This window comes from Octopus sinensis, linkage group LG7 (assembly GCF_006345805.1).
Source record: "Octopus sinensis linkage group LG7, ASM634580v1, whole genome shotgun sequence".
Lineage (NCBI taxonomy): Eukaryota > Metazoa > Mollusca > Cephalopoda > Octopoda > Octopodidae > Octopus > Octopus sinensis.
Window position 1 is genome coordinate 91,276,285 of NC_043003.1, and position 21,387 is coordinate 91,297,671.

Below are 21,387 nucleotides of genomic sequence, written 5' to 3' on the forward strand. Positions count from 1 at the left end.
GCGCACACACGCGCTTGCGCCGGTTCGCGCACGCATACGCGCCGCATGCACCTCGCTCTTGGACCCGACGAGGCCTCCCGCTCGCCTGGGACCGTCGCTTGTCGTTGGGTTTTCCCACGCCCGTCTCCGCGGGACCACTCTTCCATCTTCCCCTCAGCTGGAGTCCTTTTTCCTTAACCCACCCCCCCCTTTTTGTTACACACACGCGCACACATATACACACATTGCTTAAATATATACATTACTCTTACACACATTCAATCTACTCGCCATTAATACTACCACGACACTGGACACACACACACACTACTACTCAACACACGCTGGCACGCTACATACGCCCCCACCCCTTCCCCTCCCTCCCTTCCTCCTTCCTTCTTTTTCTTACTACTGACCATTGTCTGCTATGCCGACCACTGTCTCGCCCTACCTCACACGCCTACACACAGACGCACACACTAACACATACATATATTTTTTGTTTTTTTATCTCGCCTCACACACACACATACACACACGCACACGCACACACTCACACATACACACACATCTGTTGCGTTACCAACCTTGTCTCCACTCTTTTGCCTTTAAAAACCTACTTTGCTCTTGTTATCGTAAACTTCCGCCTTTCACCATGTGTAACTCGTAAACACCAGTCGTTTTTTTCTCTATCCCTGTTGCCCGCTTTGGGATCTTTCTTTCCTCTCTCTTCCTTCTTTATGTTTCCGACGAAGAGCTCCGCTCGAAACGTCATACCTCCCTGCTTCCATTTCCTGAGCGCCTATTAATAATAATACTGTAATTGTTCCATTGTTGTTGTTTTTTTGTTTTCCCGTTTGGATTAAAATTATATATATATATATATATATATAATATACATAAATATACATATACATATATATATGTATATATATATATATATACATATAATATACATATACATATATATATGTGTGTAATATATATATATATTATATATATATATATATATTGTGTGTGTGTATATATATATATATATATATATATATATATATATATATATATATATTATGGCTGCCTCCTCGTTATCGAGTATGGCCATTGCATGAAGCTTAACTGTTATTGGTGCTGTGATCGAATGTGACTTTTTAGCCCAGCTAAAGATCTACAATGTCTTGTACAGAATTGGCAACTACAACCTTTACTGGTAATAGCCGGCTGTAGTTGTAACTAGGCTTCATGTACCTTTGCATGTCATTTAAGTCCTAATATATATATATATACATATATATATATACATACATACATACACAGATATATACACATATATACCCCTACATACATACAAACCAGTACAAACATCACATACACAAAAGTGTACTGAAGTCTATACATAATATCTAATATACAAGAAAGATAACATAAAATATTACTTAAAACTACCACATGCATGCACACAAATATACCTACATGAATAAATAAACATATATATATATACATATGCATCTACATATATACAAATCCAATAGTGACCACAATATGTTTAGTACATTGACACATACTTTGTGCATAACTATATACTAAAAAACAAGTGTAAATATATATCGATATACATAAATATAAAGATATATTTACAAACAAGTACAAGTATATAAAGAATGTACAAATATGTACACACAAATAAACATTTATATAAAAATATATAAATATATAAACATATTCATATACAAATACATATATTACACACATATACATACATATACAAAAGATGATATGCCCATAACCCATTACAATTTCTTACTCCTAAATATAATAAAGTAAAAATGCTCATAATAACTATTTGCATCTATTTCAAAGGGTATTTTATACTAAGTATTGTTTGTATCTAGAGAAAGTATACCCCAATTTATGAAGACATGAAACATTCCATTCCTTAAGATTATTAATAATCGGTAAATTAGTCCTAATTATAAAGAAAATCTCATTAATGCATAATGAGCATTTTCTGTTCCTATTATTATATGCTGGTGCAGATATAAGTATTTTCCATTGCAAATTGTAATTGAATTTTTTATTCTTAAGCTCCCATATATATGCACTTAACCCTGTAGAATTACTCCTATTTCTATTTTTAAAAATATTCTGTGATAATTAAGTCTCTGTTTCAAATTATTCTTAGTAGTCCTAATATAGACTCTATTATCATATTGTGTACTTTTCATGCAGCCATTATTAAATACACAATTTTCTCTAATTCTACAATTGCACCTATTAGCTTGTTGTAGTTGCTTTATTTTATTATGATTAATTTCTACTGCATTATTTTTAATATTATTATTGTTAATATTATTATCATTAACACTTATTATTCCCATATCCATCGGCATGTTATTATTGATAATATTGCTCTTATTTATGTTATATTTTATGTTATTATTATTATTACCTATGGTGTTATCATTACTAATTCTATTAATATTATCCATTCTATTATTATTCGTTATAGTATTACTATTACTATAGTTTCCATTTCGATTACTATTACTTATATTGTTATAATTATATCTTAAGTTATAGTAAGGCACATTTGTGTTACCTAAATTATTTATTTTATTTAGATAGAAATAATCAAGTTTTTTATTATTAATTGAGGATATTGATGGTGGCCAGATTATGAGTAAGGCTGTATCCTATTCTAATAGTTTTATTATTAATTATGTCACAATATTTGTTCTTTCCTTTTCCAAAATGCTTGTTTATTAAATTGAAAATATTTCTTACTACGTTAGTTTTAATTTGCATGGCATATGGAATTATTAACCACAGTGTATCAGTAATGTTATATTGATTACACGGCTTACCTATATTATTTATAAATTCCCTATTCTTATTATTTCTTCTGTACTTTCTACAATCAGTAAAATTGTTATTATTATAATTTTGACTAAATGCTTTATTGTAGTTATTATTGTTATCATAGTTCTTATTAACTTTACTATTTCTATTATTATTATTAATATTATAATTATTAATATTTAATATATGATCTTTAATCCCGTTTACACTATTATTAGTATTATTTCTATTCATATTAATATTATATTTGTGATTATTCTTTTTATTTGGATTATTGTTATGCATGTCTAACCAATGTTTATTTGTAGTTGTTAATTTATTCTTAGTATTAAGGTTGTTATTGGGGATATATTTTATTTTAACATTATATCCTGCCCTATGTAATGCTGAGTTATACTTTTCACTGGGTCTATTAAATATCTCTTCATTCAAGGAAAGATTAGAAATCCTTTTACTTATGTTTAGTAGTAGTGCTTTTTTAATTTGTGGAGGGTGATTACTAGAATTTTGTTTCACATAAGGTTCATGGAGTCCAGTATTGAGGTTACAATTAACATCGAGATAATTAATAGAATAATTCTCATTTTCAATAGTAATGGATAGGCCGAAACTCTTAAAAAATTTATGCAATCGTTTCTTGAGTATTTCTAGTCTTCTATTCGATAGGTTCTTAACTAAAAATAAAGTGTCGTCTCTATAGAGGCCGCCATTTAATTCAGGGAATTCTCTACTTAAATTATCTAATAAATAACTCCCTACTAAATCAGTCGTTTCCGCTGAATCCGGCAAACCCATTGTAATGTCAAATAAGTCAGGCATATCCTTCCTAGCCCATAATTTATTATCGAATTCTATAACTGTTTTTCTTGCCGTCAAAATTACCTTAATTTCTTTCATGCTAATATTAGTATATTTTCTTACAAAAATTAAAACTTTGTTAAGTATTATTGGGTTAATTGATGAGTAATAATTTTGGATATCAAATTGAATTAATTTATGGTTAATACTGTTATAAACCTTAATACTGGAAAACCATTCCCAAGCACCTTATGTATTCTTCCATAAATTAAGCTTAATTTTATTTCTTATAATAGGTATGTATTTATCTAGAATTAATTTACTTAATTTACCTAAGTCCGATTTATTTGGACAGATTAATCTAACCTGAGTAATATTAGGGAAATTATCTTTATGGTCTTTAATCATTATTCGTGGTCTATTTATCTTCTAGATTATAATCATACATAATATTTCTAGCTTCCAAATTCAATTTTCTAAGTGTATCAAAATTGTAATTGAATTTTTTATTCTTAAGCTCCCATATATATGCACTTAACCCTGTAGAATTACTCCTATTTCTATTTTTAAAAATATTCTGTGATAATTAAGTCTCTGTTTCAAATTATTCTTAGTAGTCCCAATATAGACTCTATTATCATATTGTGTACTTTTCATGCAGCCATTATTAAATACACAATTTTCTCTAATTCTACAATTGCACCTATTAGCTTGTTGTAGTTGCTTTATTTTATTATGATTAATCTCTACTGCATTATTTTCAATATTATTATTGTTAATATTATTATCATTAACACTTATTTGTAATTTCTCTGAGTAATAACTCATGGTAAGTCTGAGTGTCAATGTTGTATATATTACTAGTTTTATCCGAATGAGTTAAGATACTATCTTTACTCTTAAGAGTTCTGATAATTTCCTTCAATTTCCTTTGGTATGGATTATTCCTTAGTGGGTGATTCTTGAACTTAATATTCCTAATGGTACTCCATAAATCCTGCTCGAAGTTATCCAAGTATTTATTGGGTGGTGGTGCTTTTCTTGATTTAAAAGAATTACTAGTAAATTCAATTATTTCTTCATAATTACTTCTTATTCTAGTGTAGTTGTGGTCGTTTTTATCTTCATAGGTCAATTTTGTGATATTTTTCTCATGGTTGTAGATTTTCCATCTAATCCTGTGGATAAATTCATTAATCCTATATATTAGTTCCTTGGTGTAATGGTCCTTGGTTGGTATGGGTATATCTTTCAGTGATGAATCAATCCATATTTTCTCCATTTTTCCAACAGTATTCATTTTCAGGAATTAATATACTATACTTAAATGCATTCACTTATACTAGCAATACTTCAAATATTGCATAGATAATTCATACATATATAAGTATTAGCAATAGATATTCCTCAAATAATTAACTTTATAGTACAAAGTAAGATAGGGGTTATGGGTATAACCTACTATGGGATATCAATTATCCAATATACTGTTGGTAAATTACCCAAATTCTTAATAAATAAATGTTTTTAATTGCAATGCAATTAATTCATTCATTGTATTAAACGGGTGAAAGTAAAGAAATATTTTTACCTTAAATTTATAATACAAATAAGAAAATGGAGAAACAAATTTAGTTTGTTCATCAACTTATGGATATTATAATGTTAGATTATCAAAAGCTTACAAAATATTATGTAAATCAATGATAAGATAATAATACAAATACAGATTTTAAAAATCATATTATAAATTATTGAAATCCATAAACTACTTCTTACAGCTGTTTCAGCCTATGATCAAATGTGAATCCACTTTACATTGCCTATAGATGTCAACATATTAGGGTTGTAGGCATTTAAAAAAATATATAATACTTATATGTTAAAAGAACCATAGGCCTCGTCAGAGGTTATAATTAACTTTAAAAATATAATAATAATATTAATATACTAAACATGCTGCAAGTATTACTTAATATATACAGATAAACAATAAACAGATATCCAAATATATATATATTTATATATATATATATATATATATATATACATATAAAAAAGTACATATATACATACATATACATACATATTAACTTAGTTTTTGCAGTGTTGCGCCAATCAGCTCATTTGCATACGCAAGTCGCTGTAGGATCGACTACCTACGACTGGCTAGCGCGGATGCGCAGATGCGTGTGTGCGCAAACCGGGTCCAGTCTACGCAACTAATACCCAATTCACATATACACAAGCATACATTCATACATGTGAATGAAAATACTCTCGCATGCTGTCCTCCATTTTCTTACTTGTATTATATATATATATCTATATACACACACACACACGAGGATGAGTCAAAAAATAACGCCATTTTGTTTAGGACAGGTATAATTACCAACACAGGAACATGTGTCATACATCAAAATGAAGCTGGTCCTCTGTGGATCACATCCCTACTTCTCAACATAGTCACCATTTCTCTCAACAGCCATGTTTCACCTTCGAATGAGAGCATGTATCCCTGCCCTATAAAATTCTGTTGACTGTTCTTTGAGTCACTTTTTCACTACAGTTTTCACTGCCTCCTCATGGACTATCATCTCTTAGGCCCCATGAAAGAGGGCTTGAGAGGCAAACATTATTCCAGTGATTAGGAAGTGAAAACTGTAGTGAACAAGAAGTGGTTCAAAGAACAGTCAACAGAATTTTACAGGGAAGGGATACATGCTTTCATTCGAAGGTGGAACATTGCTATTGAGAGAAATGGTGACTATGTTGAGAAGTAGAGATGTGATCCACAGTGGACCAGCTTGATTTTGATGTATGATACATGTTCCTGTGTTGGTAATTATACTTGTGCTAAACAAAATGGCATTACTTTCTGACTCACCCTCGTATATATATAGGGAGAGAGAGAGAGAGTAGAGAGATTATGAGAGGTAATGGTGTCAATAAGACCCAAAGGTGTCAAGTAATGCTGAGTAAGTGCTATGGACTGACTATAGTTAAGCTCCAGGTTCGGTGATTATACGAATGAGGAGCCCAACGCAGGTCATATATTTGCATGTGTCATCATCATCATCATCGTCGTTTAACGTCCGTTCTCCATGCTAGCATGGGTTGGACGGTTCGACCGGGGTTCTGGGAAGCCAGAAGGCTGCACCAGGCTCCAGTCTAATCTGGCAATGTTTCTACAGCTGGATGCCCTTCCTAACGCCAACCACTCCGTGAGTGTAGTGGGTGCTTTTTACGTGCCACCTGCACAGGTGCCAGGCGGGGCTGGCACCTGTATATATAAAAAATTTTGAAATATTTTGGAACATTTATAAATAGGTCTTACAGCTGTTTCTGCGGAGAGGGTGTGAGAAAATGGTTAAGCATAAGATATGAAATGGAGGAATGAAAATAGACATGAGATATACAGGGATATTGCATCTGTAGATCCATTATTTAGGCAGAATGGTATACATATAAGATTCCAGTACCTCGTGAGTAAGTTCCAATAGTATTTAAAATCTACAGATACAATATCCCTGCATATCTCATGTCTATTTTCATTCCTCCACTTCACTCTCTATTTCATATCTTATCTAGAATAACTATTGCTTAACCAGTTTCTCACAGTGTCTCCGATGAAGGGATATATAAAATATTCCGGAAACAGCTGTAAGACCTATTTATAAATGTTTACAGCCGTGGTTTGTTTTTTATCTCATTCTGAAAATTTATATACATACATACATACATGCATGCATGCATATATACATACATACATACATACATACATACATACATACATAAACTGGGATTTTCAGAAAGAGAAATCGACCGGCTAATTCGTACATCACAAGTGCAATCTGTGAGTGAAATAGTAAAAATATGCAAGACTTTCTCAAGTTCCAAGTGTGAATTTGTCTGTGCTAACTACATCCCAAAGATGGAGCCTTGTATCTTTGTTGGAAACCGGTTCCCTTCTCTGTGAAAGATTTATAATAATTAAAAAATAGAAGAGACATACATACCAGCTTTCTGTCGTAGATATTGAATCAATAAAACGTGTCAGGTGAAACAAATAAATATAAGCAATATAAACAAAAGTTAGATATCCCAATCTTTACATGTGTTTGCAATGGTGCATACACTTAAATGAATCAACGTTTGAAATCTAGGTATTACGTATAACATCATTATAGATTTATTCCATTATATCCTAAAACCATTGGCTAAGTACCTATTCATAATAAATCTTAATTGCTATGAAATATTCTTGTTGTTTTTCTTTGACTTTTTCTTTAATCTGTATCAGAAAACGCCAGGATCAGTCTATCAAATTTCCAGAGGCATGCAATGAGTCATCATGGTCATATGCTAATTCCGCATTTTCTGGAGAATCAGGCGTAAGTATATTTTTACATATTGTTCTAGCAGTATCACCCGGCTTTGCCCGAGATTAAGTTAGGATTATTAAGCTAATGAAGTTGTTTTTTTTTTCAAACAAAACTAACATCAACGTCAAATTTGGGCGAAATCCGTTGAAATTGGTTTATATATATATATATATATACATATATATAAATGGAGTTTAACGCAGGTGCAATTCAAACACTCTTATTTTTATTTGAATTACACCTGTTCAACTCCATTTATTTATTTATATTTCACGTAAACCCGAGGTTTCTACCTTTAAAAGAAAAGAGTTACAACCTCTTTACTTGTGTGATTTTTTGCTACCCTGGTAACTATCTATTTTTTCCGTGTTAATTGTTAACAAGGGGAAAATAGATAGTTATATATATATATATATATATATATATATATATATATATATATATATATATATTTATCGGTTAGTTTATTGACTACTGTAGTTTATTAACTGCAGAGTAATTTCCGATCTCAGCGCGCCAAAGTGAAGGCATTTGAAAGATACACATAAATATAATTTGTGGAACTCTATGCAATGCTAGATTTCAGTCGAGCGCCCTGTATCTAGTTCTAGAAATTGCGTTTCATAAACGACAGACTATGCTGATGATCTTGCAGATGTTTATGTATTCATATACGTAAATTATTAACAAGTGAAACTAATTAGTACAAAGTTAATCGTTTTTTATTTTGGATATTTTCATTTGTCTTGCTTATTTTTACGCTTTGGTTTTTTGCTGAATTTCTTCTTGAGAACACAATCTCCGTGGAAAATGGCGATTTTGACGTCTATTTTTAGTATGCAGGCTGTCCACTTTTAGTGGTCAATCCTCTAAATTTTGTATGTACATATATATATGTATGTATATATATATATATATATATAATATATATATATATATATATATATATATATAATATATTATGTCAGGTCACTTTCGAGTGCTACTGGTAACATGAAACCCAGTACAACCTGTTGCATGGTCGGGTTGTCGGCGACTAAACTGGCAACCCCACCTAGCTTGCTTGGTGAGGAGGGTGTTTATTGGACACCCTACGGGATGAAAAACAAAACCCGTCAAAGGGCGGAGGAACTCTTGAGAGTCAACGGTCATCCAATAAATGACTTAAGGCTGTATCATGCGCAGGGACATAGAAATAATCGGACTGAATACCCGATCACACGGTTAAACCATTTGGTGTGTAGGACTCTTAGCCTTTGTTAGGGCATCCTTCTAGGAGAAGGTAACTCAGGTAACTGGGATAACTCCGACATAAAACCTGCGGCTCAGTGGTTACCGATGATGTTGACTTGTTCTTCTTTTCGGATTATGGCTGCTGTTGCTTAGTGAGTGGGATTGACTCAGTGCACAGCCTTTCCTCACTTTAAAAAAAATCTTCTTGCACAGGCATTGCGCGATAACAACATTGATTAAGCTTCGTGCAATGGCCATACTCAATAACGAGGGGGCAGCCACCATTTATGTATGTACGTATGTATGTATGTATGTATGTATGAGGGGGCAGCCACCATATATATATGGGCAACACACACACACAAACACACACGTATGTACGTACACCTATTGCATACATGTTTTGTACGCAATAATGTCCTTGTGTGTGTGTGTGCTGCTCGTATATCAACAAAACACTTACCTCGATGGATAAAAAACAAAAGTCTTAACAAAAACTTACTCATCGCTAGACTTCTGTTTGCAAACAATGGTGATTTCTCCGACTTCAAAAATTGTTAAAAGTTTTGGTTGAAACTTTATTTTTACTGCTATTTGCTGGTGCCTCTGGGGAAAATAAGTTGACGAAAATACTGCTAGGATCATGACGAATGTCCTCCTAAAATTTGAGCGACATGCGTGCTAATTTGTGGACGTGCATAAATTACATTCATGCACACAAACACACACACATCCTGTCTTTTATATATACAGATTATAAAATCCAATGACTAACAACCACGATACCGTGACTTAGCGCATAGGAAAAGGATTAACTACATTTCTAAGCTCGATTTCACACATTGCGGGGGGTGGGGGTGAGTGTGCTGTGTCTGTATATATGTGTATGTACACACACACATATACACACACATACACACACACACACGTGGACACATATCTGGATATACTTGTTGAGGGCGTGGCTGTGTTTGAGAAGCTTTCTTACCAACAATGTGGTATCGCGTTCCAGTCATTGCACCCAGTCTTGAGTAAGACTATAGCCCCAAGCCGACTACAGCTTTGTAACTTGTGAGTGAATTCGGTTGACGGTAACCCATAGTATACGTGTGTGTGTGTGTGCGTATGTGTGTGTGCGCATGCGTATATGTGCGTATATATATGTATGTATGTATATATATATATATATACATGCATACACACACACATATATATATACATACACATGCATATATATATAAATATATATATATATATACATTTGCATGTGTAACGTAACAGTTTAGAAAAAAAACAGAATGTATGTATGTATATATGTATATATAAAAAATACAAAAATGGGACAAAAACGCAAAATATCCAGATAATTAGGTGATACAAAAAAGGAACAACAAAACATCCAGACAGACGTTACAATGAAAACAAGGACGGGTCATTCGGAGTTTTCTTTTCTCAGTCGAGTTCCAGATTATCTTTGCAATTTCGGCTGGTTATGCTCGAGATTGCTCCAATCTGGCCAGCCTCAAAGAAAAACTAAGCTAAGAGCACTAGATTCCTTGGAAGAAAGCAGCAAATGTATGCGAAAACAAGAACGGAAATAAACAGAGAAATGGTACACAAATACAAATAACAGGACATTAACAACGGGTGTCTTTCGACTAGGAACAAATTAGATTAATCTGGTATGTGTGGAAGTAAGGCCTTATGGCAGGGGCATAAGATTTGACAGGCACAGGGAGGAATATAGATGTTGCATGGATGGTAGTCGAACCAAGAAAGAAAAGTCAGGCTTGACCAAACACCAGTCACATTGGGAGAGAAGAGAGAGAGGTAGAGGCAGAGGAATAGAAGAATTAAGGAGGGGCGAGGAAAAACTGAATGGGACAGATGAACGAAGTAAGTGCGAAGGGGCTGATAGAAAAAATGAAAGAATGGAAAGAATAATAGAGTCGTACAAAATTTAGATGTATATATACTTACATATAAGAAACCAAAGTGTATGTACGCTGCTATACTTTTATATATAAAAAATACAAAAATGGGACAAGAACGCAAAACATCCAGACAATTAGGTGATACAACAAAGGGATAACAAAACATCCAGACAGATGATACAAAGAAAACAAGGACAGGTCATTTGGAATTTTCTTTCCTCAGTCAAGATGTATATAAGTACCTATTCATAATAAATCCGAATGTATTCTCATGCATGTAGTTGCATATCTAGACATGTGCATTATACTTAAATGATAAACTTCTGCAAAGTATTACAAATCTTTACAGTTCCAGGATGGCTTGCATCGGTTGTCTTCAAATGTATATGCATATGAGTCATTGTGCGTCATTGTGCACAATTGTCTTGACATCATATTATGGCTGTAAATAAGCATTACCGTTGTATAGGCAGAGTTGTTTCCAGTCTTCCATGTAAAACATGGCTGGGGAGAGATTACCTTACCTAGAAACAGGTGAGGGTTAAGGACAAGAAGGTATCCTGCAGTAGAAAATTTGCGTCAACAAATTCCATCTGATCCATGCATGCATGTATGTATGTATGTATGTATGTATGTATGTATGTATGTATGTATGTATGTATGTGTATGTATGTATGTATGCATGCATGCATGTATGTGTGTATGTATGTATGTATGTATGTATGTATGTATGTATGTGTGTGTGTGTGTGTGTATGTATGTATGTGTGTGTGTATGTACATATGCATGTACATTCCCAACCAAACAATAAAAAACATAGTTCAATAAAAGATAAAACACATTACTTAAGATATAGAATTTATATATTTATATATATATATACACATATATACATATATATATATATATATATATATATACAGTGTGTCCCAAAAAATGTATGCACACTCTAAACAATTGTAAAGTAGTTGTTTATTAAAAGACACTTCATTTTCAAAATTTAATAGAATCTACAGACATTATTTTATTGTTTTGTCAATGCCTGTTTTCAAACTGATGTCCGGTCTGGTCCAGGCACTGCTGACAACGCAAAGGAATGGAATCACAAATATCACAAAAGAATTTGTTTGGTATTTGTGTGCACTCTCATCTAATGGCTGCTCTCAAATCAGCGACTTGTAGGTTTCATAGCGTAGAATTTGTCTTTAAGGTATCCCCATAAAAAAGTCTAGTGGTATGAGGTCTGGTGAATTCAACCATACCTCTTCATCCAATCCACCTGTTTAGCAAGATCTCATCAAGGAAGGATCTAACATAGCAATGGTAGTGTGGGGATGCCCCATCTTGCTGAAAATAAAACTCCTCATCTTCAAAGTCTTCTCTAATGCTTGGCATAACAGACTGTTGCAACAAGTTCAAGTAAACGGGACCAGTCACAGTAGCATAACAAAAGAATGGTTCAATTAATCCTCTTGATGATAAACCACACCACACAAATATCAAATTAACATGGTGTTTCACCATAACATGCAGATTCTCAGGACCCCAGTAGGTGCAATTGTGGCAGTTAATTGAACCATTTAATTTAAATGTGGCTTCATCACTCCACACAATCTTTATTGGAAAGTGTGCAGCTTCTACACATCGTTCCAAGTACCACTCGCAATGCTGCACTCTTTCGTCTGGATCATCATCATTAATAGCATGGACTAATCTTGGAATGTAACTTTTCCATTGACAATGCTTCAAAATGCATTGGACAGATGATTTTGGAATACCTACCTCATGACTCGCTTTAACGCACAGATTTTCTTGGACTTTGGTGATTCATTTCCAGTACTCCTTGCTTTGTTGGGGTTGTTGATGTTCGGGGTCTTCTGGAATGCTTATCGTGGACATTCTGAACAGTTCCATCAGCTTCAAACTTATCTCTAATTCAAGTGATAGGGAGTTGCATTGGTGGATCTGTTTGAAACTCCCTCCCCAACTGTTTTTGCACTTCAACTGCATTTTCACACTTCTAGTATCATTTTAGAATGAATTTTCTTTGTTCAAAGCTTAATCTGACTGCCATCATTAAATCCTATAGGTTTCATCTGGAAAGAAAATATATCAATTGAGTTATCAGCTGCTAAAGTGTGTATACATTTTTTTGGGACACCCTGTATATATATATATATATATATATAATATATATATATATACACACACACACATGTATGGGTGAATGTGTTGTGTGTATGTGTGTGTGTAGTTGAAATAATCACAGAAAACAAATTGTTTATATTTTGTGTCTTTCGCTACTATTGTTTTAATATCCTTTCACAGACCATTGTGTCAGATGAATGCATCGAAATACGAAAACAGAGTAAAAATAAATTGTTTCTGTGTTTAGTTCCACTCTATGCTGCGCTTGATAATGCATTTATAGCCTGAGCCATATTTAAGCTACTTTGTAGAATGCATTCGAACGACGCTTAACACAGTTCAAACATTGAGTCGTTATTTGTGTGTGTGTGTGTGTGTGTGTGTGTGTTCGTGTCTTATCACAAACATTATCTTGTAATAGCTGACTCACGTTTATTTGATCTTCAGATGCTATTTTGCTGATAACATATATCCTATTCCACTTATCTATCTAATCCATCTATCTGTCTATCTGTCTATCTGTCTATCTATCTGTCTGTCTGTCTGTCTGTCTTATCTATCTTCCTAACTACCTACCTACCTACCTAACTAACTAACTAACTAACTTTTTATCTATATTCTGTTATTCTTGTATTCCTTTACTTATTTTAGACATCTGAATGCGGCCATGATGGAGCACTGCCTTGAGGAGTGTTAGTCCAAAAAATTAATCCCAAGATTTATTTTTAAGTCCCAGAACTTATTCTATCAATCTCTTTTGCTGAATCGCTAAGTTACAGAGACATAAACACACCAACACCGGTTATCAAGCAGTGATGGGGGACAAACACAGACTCAATGAGACACACACATAGGTTCACACATGCAAACACACACACACAAACACATGCACAGACACATACATTATATATACAAAGGGGTTCTTTCAGTTTCCGTGTACCAAGTCCACTCACAAGGCTTTGGTCGGCCCGAGGCTATAGTAGAAGACACTTACCCAAGGTGCCACATAGTGGTACTGAACCCGGAACCATGTGGTTGGGAAGCAAGATTCTTACCACACAGCCATAATTTTTAATAAGTCTTCTGGCTATTACTGACATCAGTGTCTGAAAAGATGCTGATATTTTATATATCATAACAGCACGATTTGACTGGTATATGGTGACCAGACGCCTCCCACTGATGATTTCCAGTGGAATGAAATCATGTGATATGGCAGTTCCGATGCCCATGACAGAGGATAAAATAAATACCAGTTGGGCACTGGCCTCGATGTAGTCAACCTACTCCCTGCCCCAAAACTGTTGGCTTTGTGCCAAAATTTGAAAGTATTGTCATCATCATCATCATTATACGTATGTATGTATTTTTGTTTGTTTGGGATAACAGAAATCTGCTCTGCTCGTTTAGAGTTTATCCTAACCAGCAAAAAAGTATCCAGAATTGTGTGTGATTGTACAGTAAAACCACTTGGAGAAAGAAACCTGAAATCAAAAAATTAAAAAATGAAGCAGAAAATAAATGACTCAAGAGTGGCATCTTGTCTTTCTCATTCGCAAAATTTTTCTTCTGCTCAGATTGCTTTCAATTTTAGTATATCGATGCAACTCTGGATTTTGATTATGATCAACCAATTACTCTATCTCATAAATTAAAGAGTCTGATGTTATTTGGAATTAAAGTTGGGAAATTTGGGTAATTTTAGCCAATCAACAGACAGCATGGCATTAGCAGCTGGTTACCATGACAACCGCATGCTGTGTTGTGGTTCACTGTTGTCGTGCTACTGTTGTCTATGTTGATTTTTTACACTTGATTCTTCACATCTCAAGATTCTTTTCACTCGTGTGTTTTGTTTTAATTTCTACTGTGTGTTAGTATATTACATACTTTTCTGTGCTTTTTCTGTGTTAGTATTTTCACATACTTTTCATTTCATGTAGTTTTGGGACTCATTGACTCAGATAGCTGGATTTATTGATTTCACTAGGTTAATTCTATTCATAAAAATTTTAATTAGGACTATTTCTTAAACCGTTAGCTTCACAGTTCAACAGCTTAGCTGAAATTTAGCCCACGTAATAGGAACTGAGAGGGATATCGTGCAACAGAGAAACTGTGGGTGACACAGATAATTTGACATTTTTTAAATTCTGCATGCAAAAACATATAAGATACAGGTATTCTTTTCCTTGGGACAAATTCTTTGTTGACCAGTGTTATCCTTATCATAGTTTACAAATCCAAGCATGAAAACATTACTCAACTTTGGAATATTTATAAAACTGAAGAGTGGAATGAACAAAGAGTGGAATGAACGAAGTAAGTGCGAAGGGGCTGATAGAAAGAATGAAAGAATGGAAAGAATAATAGAGTCGTACAAAATTTAGATGTATATATACTTACATATAAGAAACCAAAGTGTATGTATGCTGCTATACTTTTATATATAAAAATAGTCATTGACTCTGTCCGTTGCAGCTCTGATAACAGATAGTCAACGACTATTCAAGAGGCTGGAAGACGCCAGGATATAGGTAAATGAATTTACCTATTTCTACTTAGAGCATTTCGATTAACAGTATCGAATGCTTTGCTCAAATCAACAAAGCAATGGTAAAGGGCAAGATTCTGTTCAATTGCTTTGTTGATTTGAGCAAAGTATTCGATACTGTTAATCAAAATGCTCTGTGGCTAATTCTAAGTAGAAAAAGGTTGGCCAGAAAAATTTGTAAACATGGTCAGGGCTTTGCATGAAGATATGAAAGCTTGAGTTAATTTTGGTGGTAGGCTCTTTGAATCTTATGTTGTGGAAAATGGAGTGGAGCAAGGAGACCTTGATGCACCCACCCTCTTTGCAATACACCTTACTGTTGTGTTGTCACATGCTTTTCAAAACTCTGAGGAGGGTATTTACATAAAATATCAAACAACAGGGTATGTTTTTAATCTGACCAGACTGAAATTCAATTCCAAACGAAGGTTTTTACTTCACTCATTAGGAAACTTTTATACGCTGACGATTGCGATCTTGTCAGTCACTCTGAAACAGGTCTGCAATCTCTTGTGTCTGCATTTGACTCGGCTTGTGATGATTTTGGCTTGACCATCAACTTGAAAAAAACAGTTGTTATGCATCAACCTGCATGTGGTGCTGTTTGAAACCCACCTAAAATTATTGTTAAGGGTAAGTTACTTGAGGTTGTCTATTCGTTCGTCTACCTTGGAAGCTCTGTTCAAAATGATGGAAATCTTGATACCGAAATACAGCTGCAAATTCAAAGGGCAGCAAAAGCATTTGGTGGCTTGGAGCCACACATTTGGTGCAGTGATACATAAATAAGAATACAAAGCTGGCTCTTTACAAATCATTTGTCTTGCCATCCCTGTTGTATTCTTGTGAAATTTGGACTTGTTATGAAAGGCATTTTAAACTGTTAGAACAATTCCACCAAAAATGCCTTAATCATATTTTAAAAATTAAGTGGAGTTCTTTTACTCCAAACACAGATGTCCTTGCATCTGCAGGCATCACATCAATTAAAGCTATGATTTTGAGGAACCAACTGAGATGGTGTGGCCATGTTCGAATGGCAGATGAACGCATGCCTAAACAATGTTTTATGGTGAGTTTGCACAGGGGAAACGCTATCGGTGTAAACCTACAAAAAGGTTTAAGGATGGCATAAGGACTACTATGAAATCACTTGGAATGATTCCAGAAGTTATAGAAACCCTTGCTTCAGATCGAGTTGGATGGCGAACAAAGGTGTGGAGTGGGGTGAAAGCATTTGAAGAGGCCAGGATAATGCAAGTAAGACTCAAAAGAGATCTAAGGAAGAATGTAATGATCGAGAAAGTGAATGACGATGACCTTTTTGTGTGCACAGTCTGTGACAGACCATGCCTGTCAATTGCCTCAAATCTCATCTGCGAACGCAAGGAAAATGAACCTCCACCAACTATTCTGCCTATATATCTGTGCACACCTTTGAATACAGTGTATGTCAGGTTTGCAAATCCAACGGAGGCCTCAAGAGACATTTTAAGATCCACAAAGAACAGAACTTATCTGTAGCTCTTGGTGGTCCAAATCGAAGGTGTAATCTAGGTTGGTGTCTTTTAGAACATTGTCTGGTTTAAAAAGTCACATCAAATGCCATGATGGTGTTAAGATGTAGATACAGGAGGTGGCCAAACTCTACATAAGGAGTAGACAACCACCATATATATATATACACATATATATATATATATATACATATATATATATATATATATATATATATATATCTATATATATATATATATTATAATAATAATAATAATAATATTAGGGAGTAAATCCAAACTTACAGGGAAAAATTAGATTTAGGATTAAATCTAATTTTATAGTATAAATATATATTATATTAAATTAGAGATAAAACTACTACTAGGCAAATCAAACAGTGAAAATCATAAGCCAATACATAGAAATAAAATTAATTAAAAAATAAATAAAAAATATAAAATATAAAATATAAAAATCCAATTAAAATATTTAAATTAAAGTTAAAATTTTTTTTAATTATTTAAATTAATAATTTAAACTTATAAATTATAAATATATATTTTTTTAATTATTATTTTATTTAATCATTTATTTTTTTAATATTTTTTTAATATTTTTATATTTATTTATTTATTTTTTATAAACTATCAAAAAGTATTAAAAGTTTAATAAGATAAAGAGTAAAAACCACTACTAGGCAAATCAAACAGCACATATGCTAGGACACAACAACCTCCTAAGCAGACCGAGTGCAGATATGAGTAGCATATGGGAACCGGTATTAAGGAAGGATAGGAAAAGATTAGATTTATAAGCCCTTAAATTCACTCCATAATTGCCCATGTGCATATGGCGTAGTGGTTAAGAGTGCGAGCTACTAACCCCAAGATTTCGAGTTTGATTCCAGGCAGTGACCTGAATAATAAATAATAATAATAATAATAACATCGAAAAATACTTTAGGAATGAGAACCCAGGTTCGAAATTTCCCCAAGGCACCTGATGAAGGCTGAAACGTGTTAACGACAAACAAGATGAGGACAAATATCCGTCAAATGTAAATAATGTATATAATTCCTCATCTCTTAAATATAGAACTGTATTACAGAGAAAATGTATTTTTATCCTTATGGCATCTTTTGATAAATAAAGTTATTATCGGTTATGTATCTGTGTTTTTATAAACATAAATTTGTCCTCAAGTATCTTATGCACTCTGTATACACACACACACACACATACATATATATATATATATTAATGTGTGTGTGTGTGTAGGTTAGGGTGTTAATGACAGGCTTCCACATAGTGTCTGTCTACCAAATTCACTTACAAGGCATTGATTGGGTTGGACCTAGTGTAAAAGATATTTGCCCAAGGTGCTGCACAGTAGGACTGAACTCAAAACCACGTTGTTGCGAAGTGAGCTTCTTAACCACACTGCCAAGCCTTTGCCTGACCCTTTACATTACCCTCCACTATTATTCAGCTGGTATTTATTTTACTGAAGGATGAAAGGTAATTCAACTTTTAATATACATACAGGTTTTAATTTACATATTCAAGGTTAACAGTCAAACACCATGCGTTGTTCAACAGATTTTAGTTATTTACCACCATTCAAAAGCAGACAATTTGCGAAATATATTGTATTTTAAGGGATGAAAATGAAATGTTTATCTTGACTGTTCATTCTTTCCATGAAATTTTTCTTTACACTCAATATTTTCTATTATTTTCCTTCTTATTTTACAGGAAAACAAAGCATCAGAAAGTAACTAAAATAAACTTGCATCTTTTTACAATATACCATCCAAATCAGTTGGTGGATTTTGAATATGAAATAAAAGAAGACTGTAGTGTTATCATGGGATAATTCCGAGATCCTTATTGCTTCAAATATGAATTGCCACGAAAATGTTGTGTATTATTTCGACATCACATCAAGGAAGTTGGAACTGTTGATGACTAAAACAAAATATATGAAGTGCAGACTGGGATTTTGTTGATGATGTTAGTATGGTGGTGGTGGTGGTGGTGGTGGTAGTGTGTGTGTGTGTGTGTGTGTGTGTGTGTGGAGAGTGGTACATTGTAAATGCACAGAAAAGAAGTAAAATAATATACAGAAAAATTGAGAAGGAAATAACGGAAATATATAATATAAATATGACTGACTGGCATTGATTAAACGAAGGCCTTTTAAGAACTTCTCTAAGAAAGTTTTGTATCTTTATATTTTCCATTTAGATCTTTAATGAGGGGTGGGGGAGGATTTTTAGACTGTTGGAATTACCCTTAATAACAAGGAAAGTGATTAGCCGTAATAACACTTCTTTTCGAAAATAGTAAGGGAGAAAACTCAGAAATTTAATTGATTAAAAGTTAAATGGAGATATGATTTCAATTTCGTTTCACTAAGTTCACATCCAATTCTAGTTCTAAACATGTCTTTAGAACTTTGAAATTGTTTTACTGCTACTATTCTATTGCTCCCAGTGAAATGAATGCGGGAGTTTCAATGAACGAATTTTAATTTCAAATATGTGGGTTCAAATTAAATATTATAAAGTATTTCGTCAGACAATCTATGGTGGTTGAGCTTCTACCAACACATCGACTTGCATGTGTGTTCATGTGGACACAAGATACATAAAGAGGGGTAGAAAAAGTAGGAGAATTTATTCTTTGTTACTAAATCATATCAAACTGCACTTGTCATTCTAGCATCTATGTCCATATTACTATTAAGATTTCATGCAATAGGCGGCTCTAGATATTCGTCACTCCCAGCTATTCTTCTACATTATTATGCCACTCGGAGTACATCAATGAAAAGAAGCTACAGTCATTCTAAAATCATTAACAAAAAGAAACTTTAGTCGTTCTAAAATCTATTCATTGTGGTTACGTTATGTTTCACTGATGAGACCTAAAAAGACCAAAATATGTTCAGAAATGTCACTATACTACCAAACATCAGATTTCCTCTCCACTACATTCATATTGAATTTTAATTACTATTTCTGGGTTGTCATCTTTGCTTTCTCTCTCTCTGTCTCTGTCTCTCTCTCTCTCTCTCTCTCTATCTATCTCTCTCTCTCTCTCTCTCTCTCTCTCTCTCTCTCTCTCTGTGTCTCTCTCTCTCAGATAATGATTCACCTTGAAACTACAGAAATAATTTTAATAAATTAAATTTCTTATTGTAGAAAAATTCTAGAGCTTATGTTATTTTCCTCTTGTCCTATACACACACACACACATACATATATATCAAAGAAGGTAAAAGGAAAGAAAATGGAAAGCTTCTAACAATGTGGAAACTTTAATAAAACCTTTATCTTTCAGGTGCAAAGGCCCATCTTCAGAAGGAAAAAAACAGTCTGAGAAAAATCCAGTTATGTAGGTTCCAGTAACCCATTCAGATTCCCTAACTTTATGTGTGTGTGTGTGTGTGTGTGTGTGTGTGTGTGTGTGTGTGTGTGTGTGTGTTTGTGTGTGTGCATGTATGTGTGTGTGTATATATATATATATTACAAATAAGAAAATGGAGAAACACATTAGTTGGTTTATCAGCTTTAAGATATTAGAATGTTGACTTATTTAATTATCAAAACTACAACCGTAATAACATACATATATACAGTATAAAATTCAATACATTTAAGATAAGAATACATGTAGTTATTAAAAAACATTAATATAAATTATTAAAATCATAAAATCACTAACAGCTGTTTCAGCCTATGGAAAAAAGTAATTTTTTGTGCCTATACATGTCAATTATATTGAGGTTTTAAGCAGTTAAAAATGAGGTACTTATATATATCCATAGGCCTCATCAGAGATTATAAAGCACTTTCAAAATATAAATATATGCATGAAACACGATACACGTACAATTTAATATATATATAAATATATATCCATATATACATATATATATATACATAGGCAAATATATACACCTATACATGTACATAAATACATAAATAGGCAC

General features: G+C 33.2%; 1 protein-coding gene across 1 annotated transcript in view; it reads left to right on the plus strand.

Moving 5' to 3' along the window:
- Window positions 1-20,514, plus strand: part of LOC115214264 (endochitinase A) — a 50,632-nt gene extending 30,118 nt beyond the window's left edge. Inside the window, exons 3-4 of the mRNA XM_029783406.2 lie at window positions 7,940-8,030; window positions 19,146-20,514. Coding sequence (XP_029639266.2) covers window positions 7,940-8,030; window positions 19,146-19,172 — 118 coding nt within the window. The 3' untranslated portion in view covers window positions 19,173-20,514. The remainder of the gene's footprint in view (window positions 1-7,939; window positions 8,031-19,145) is intronic.
- Window positions 20,515-21,387: the final 873 nt, after the last annotated feature.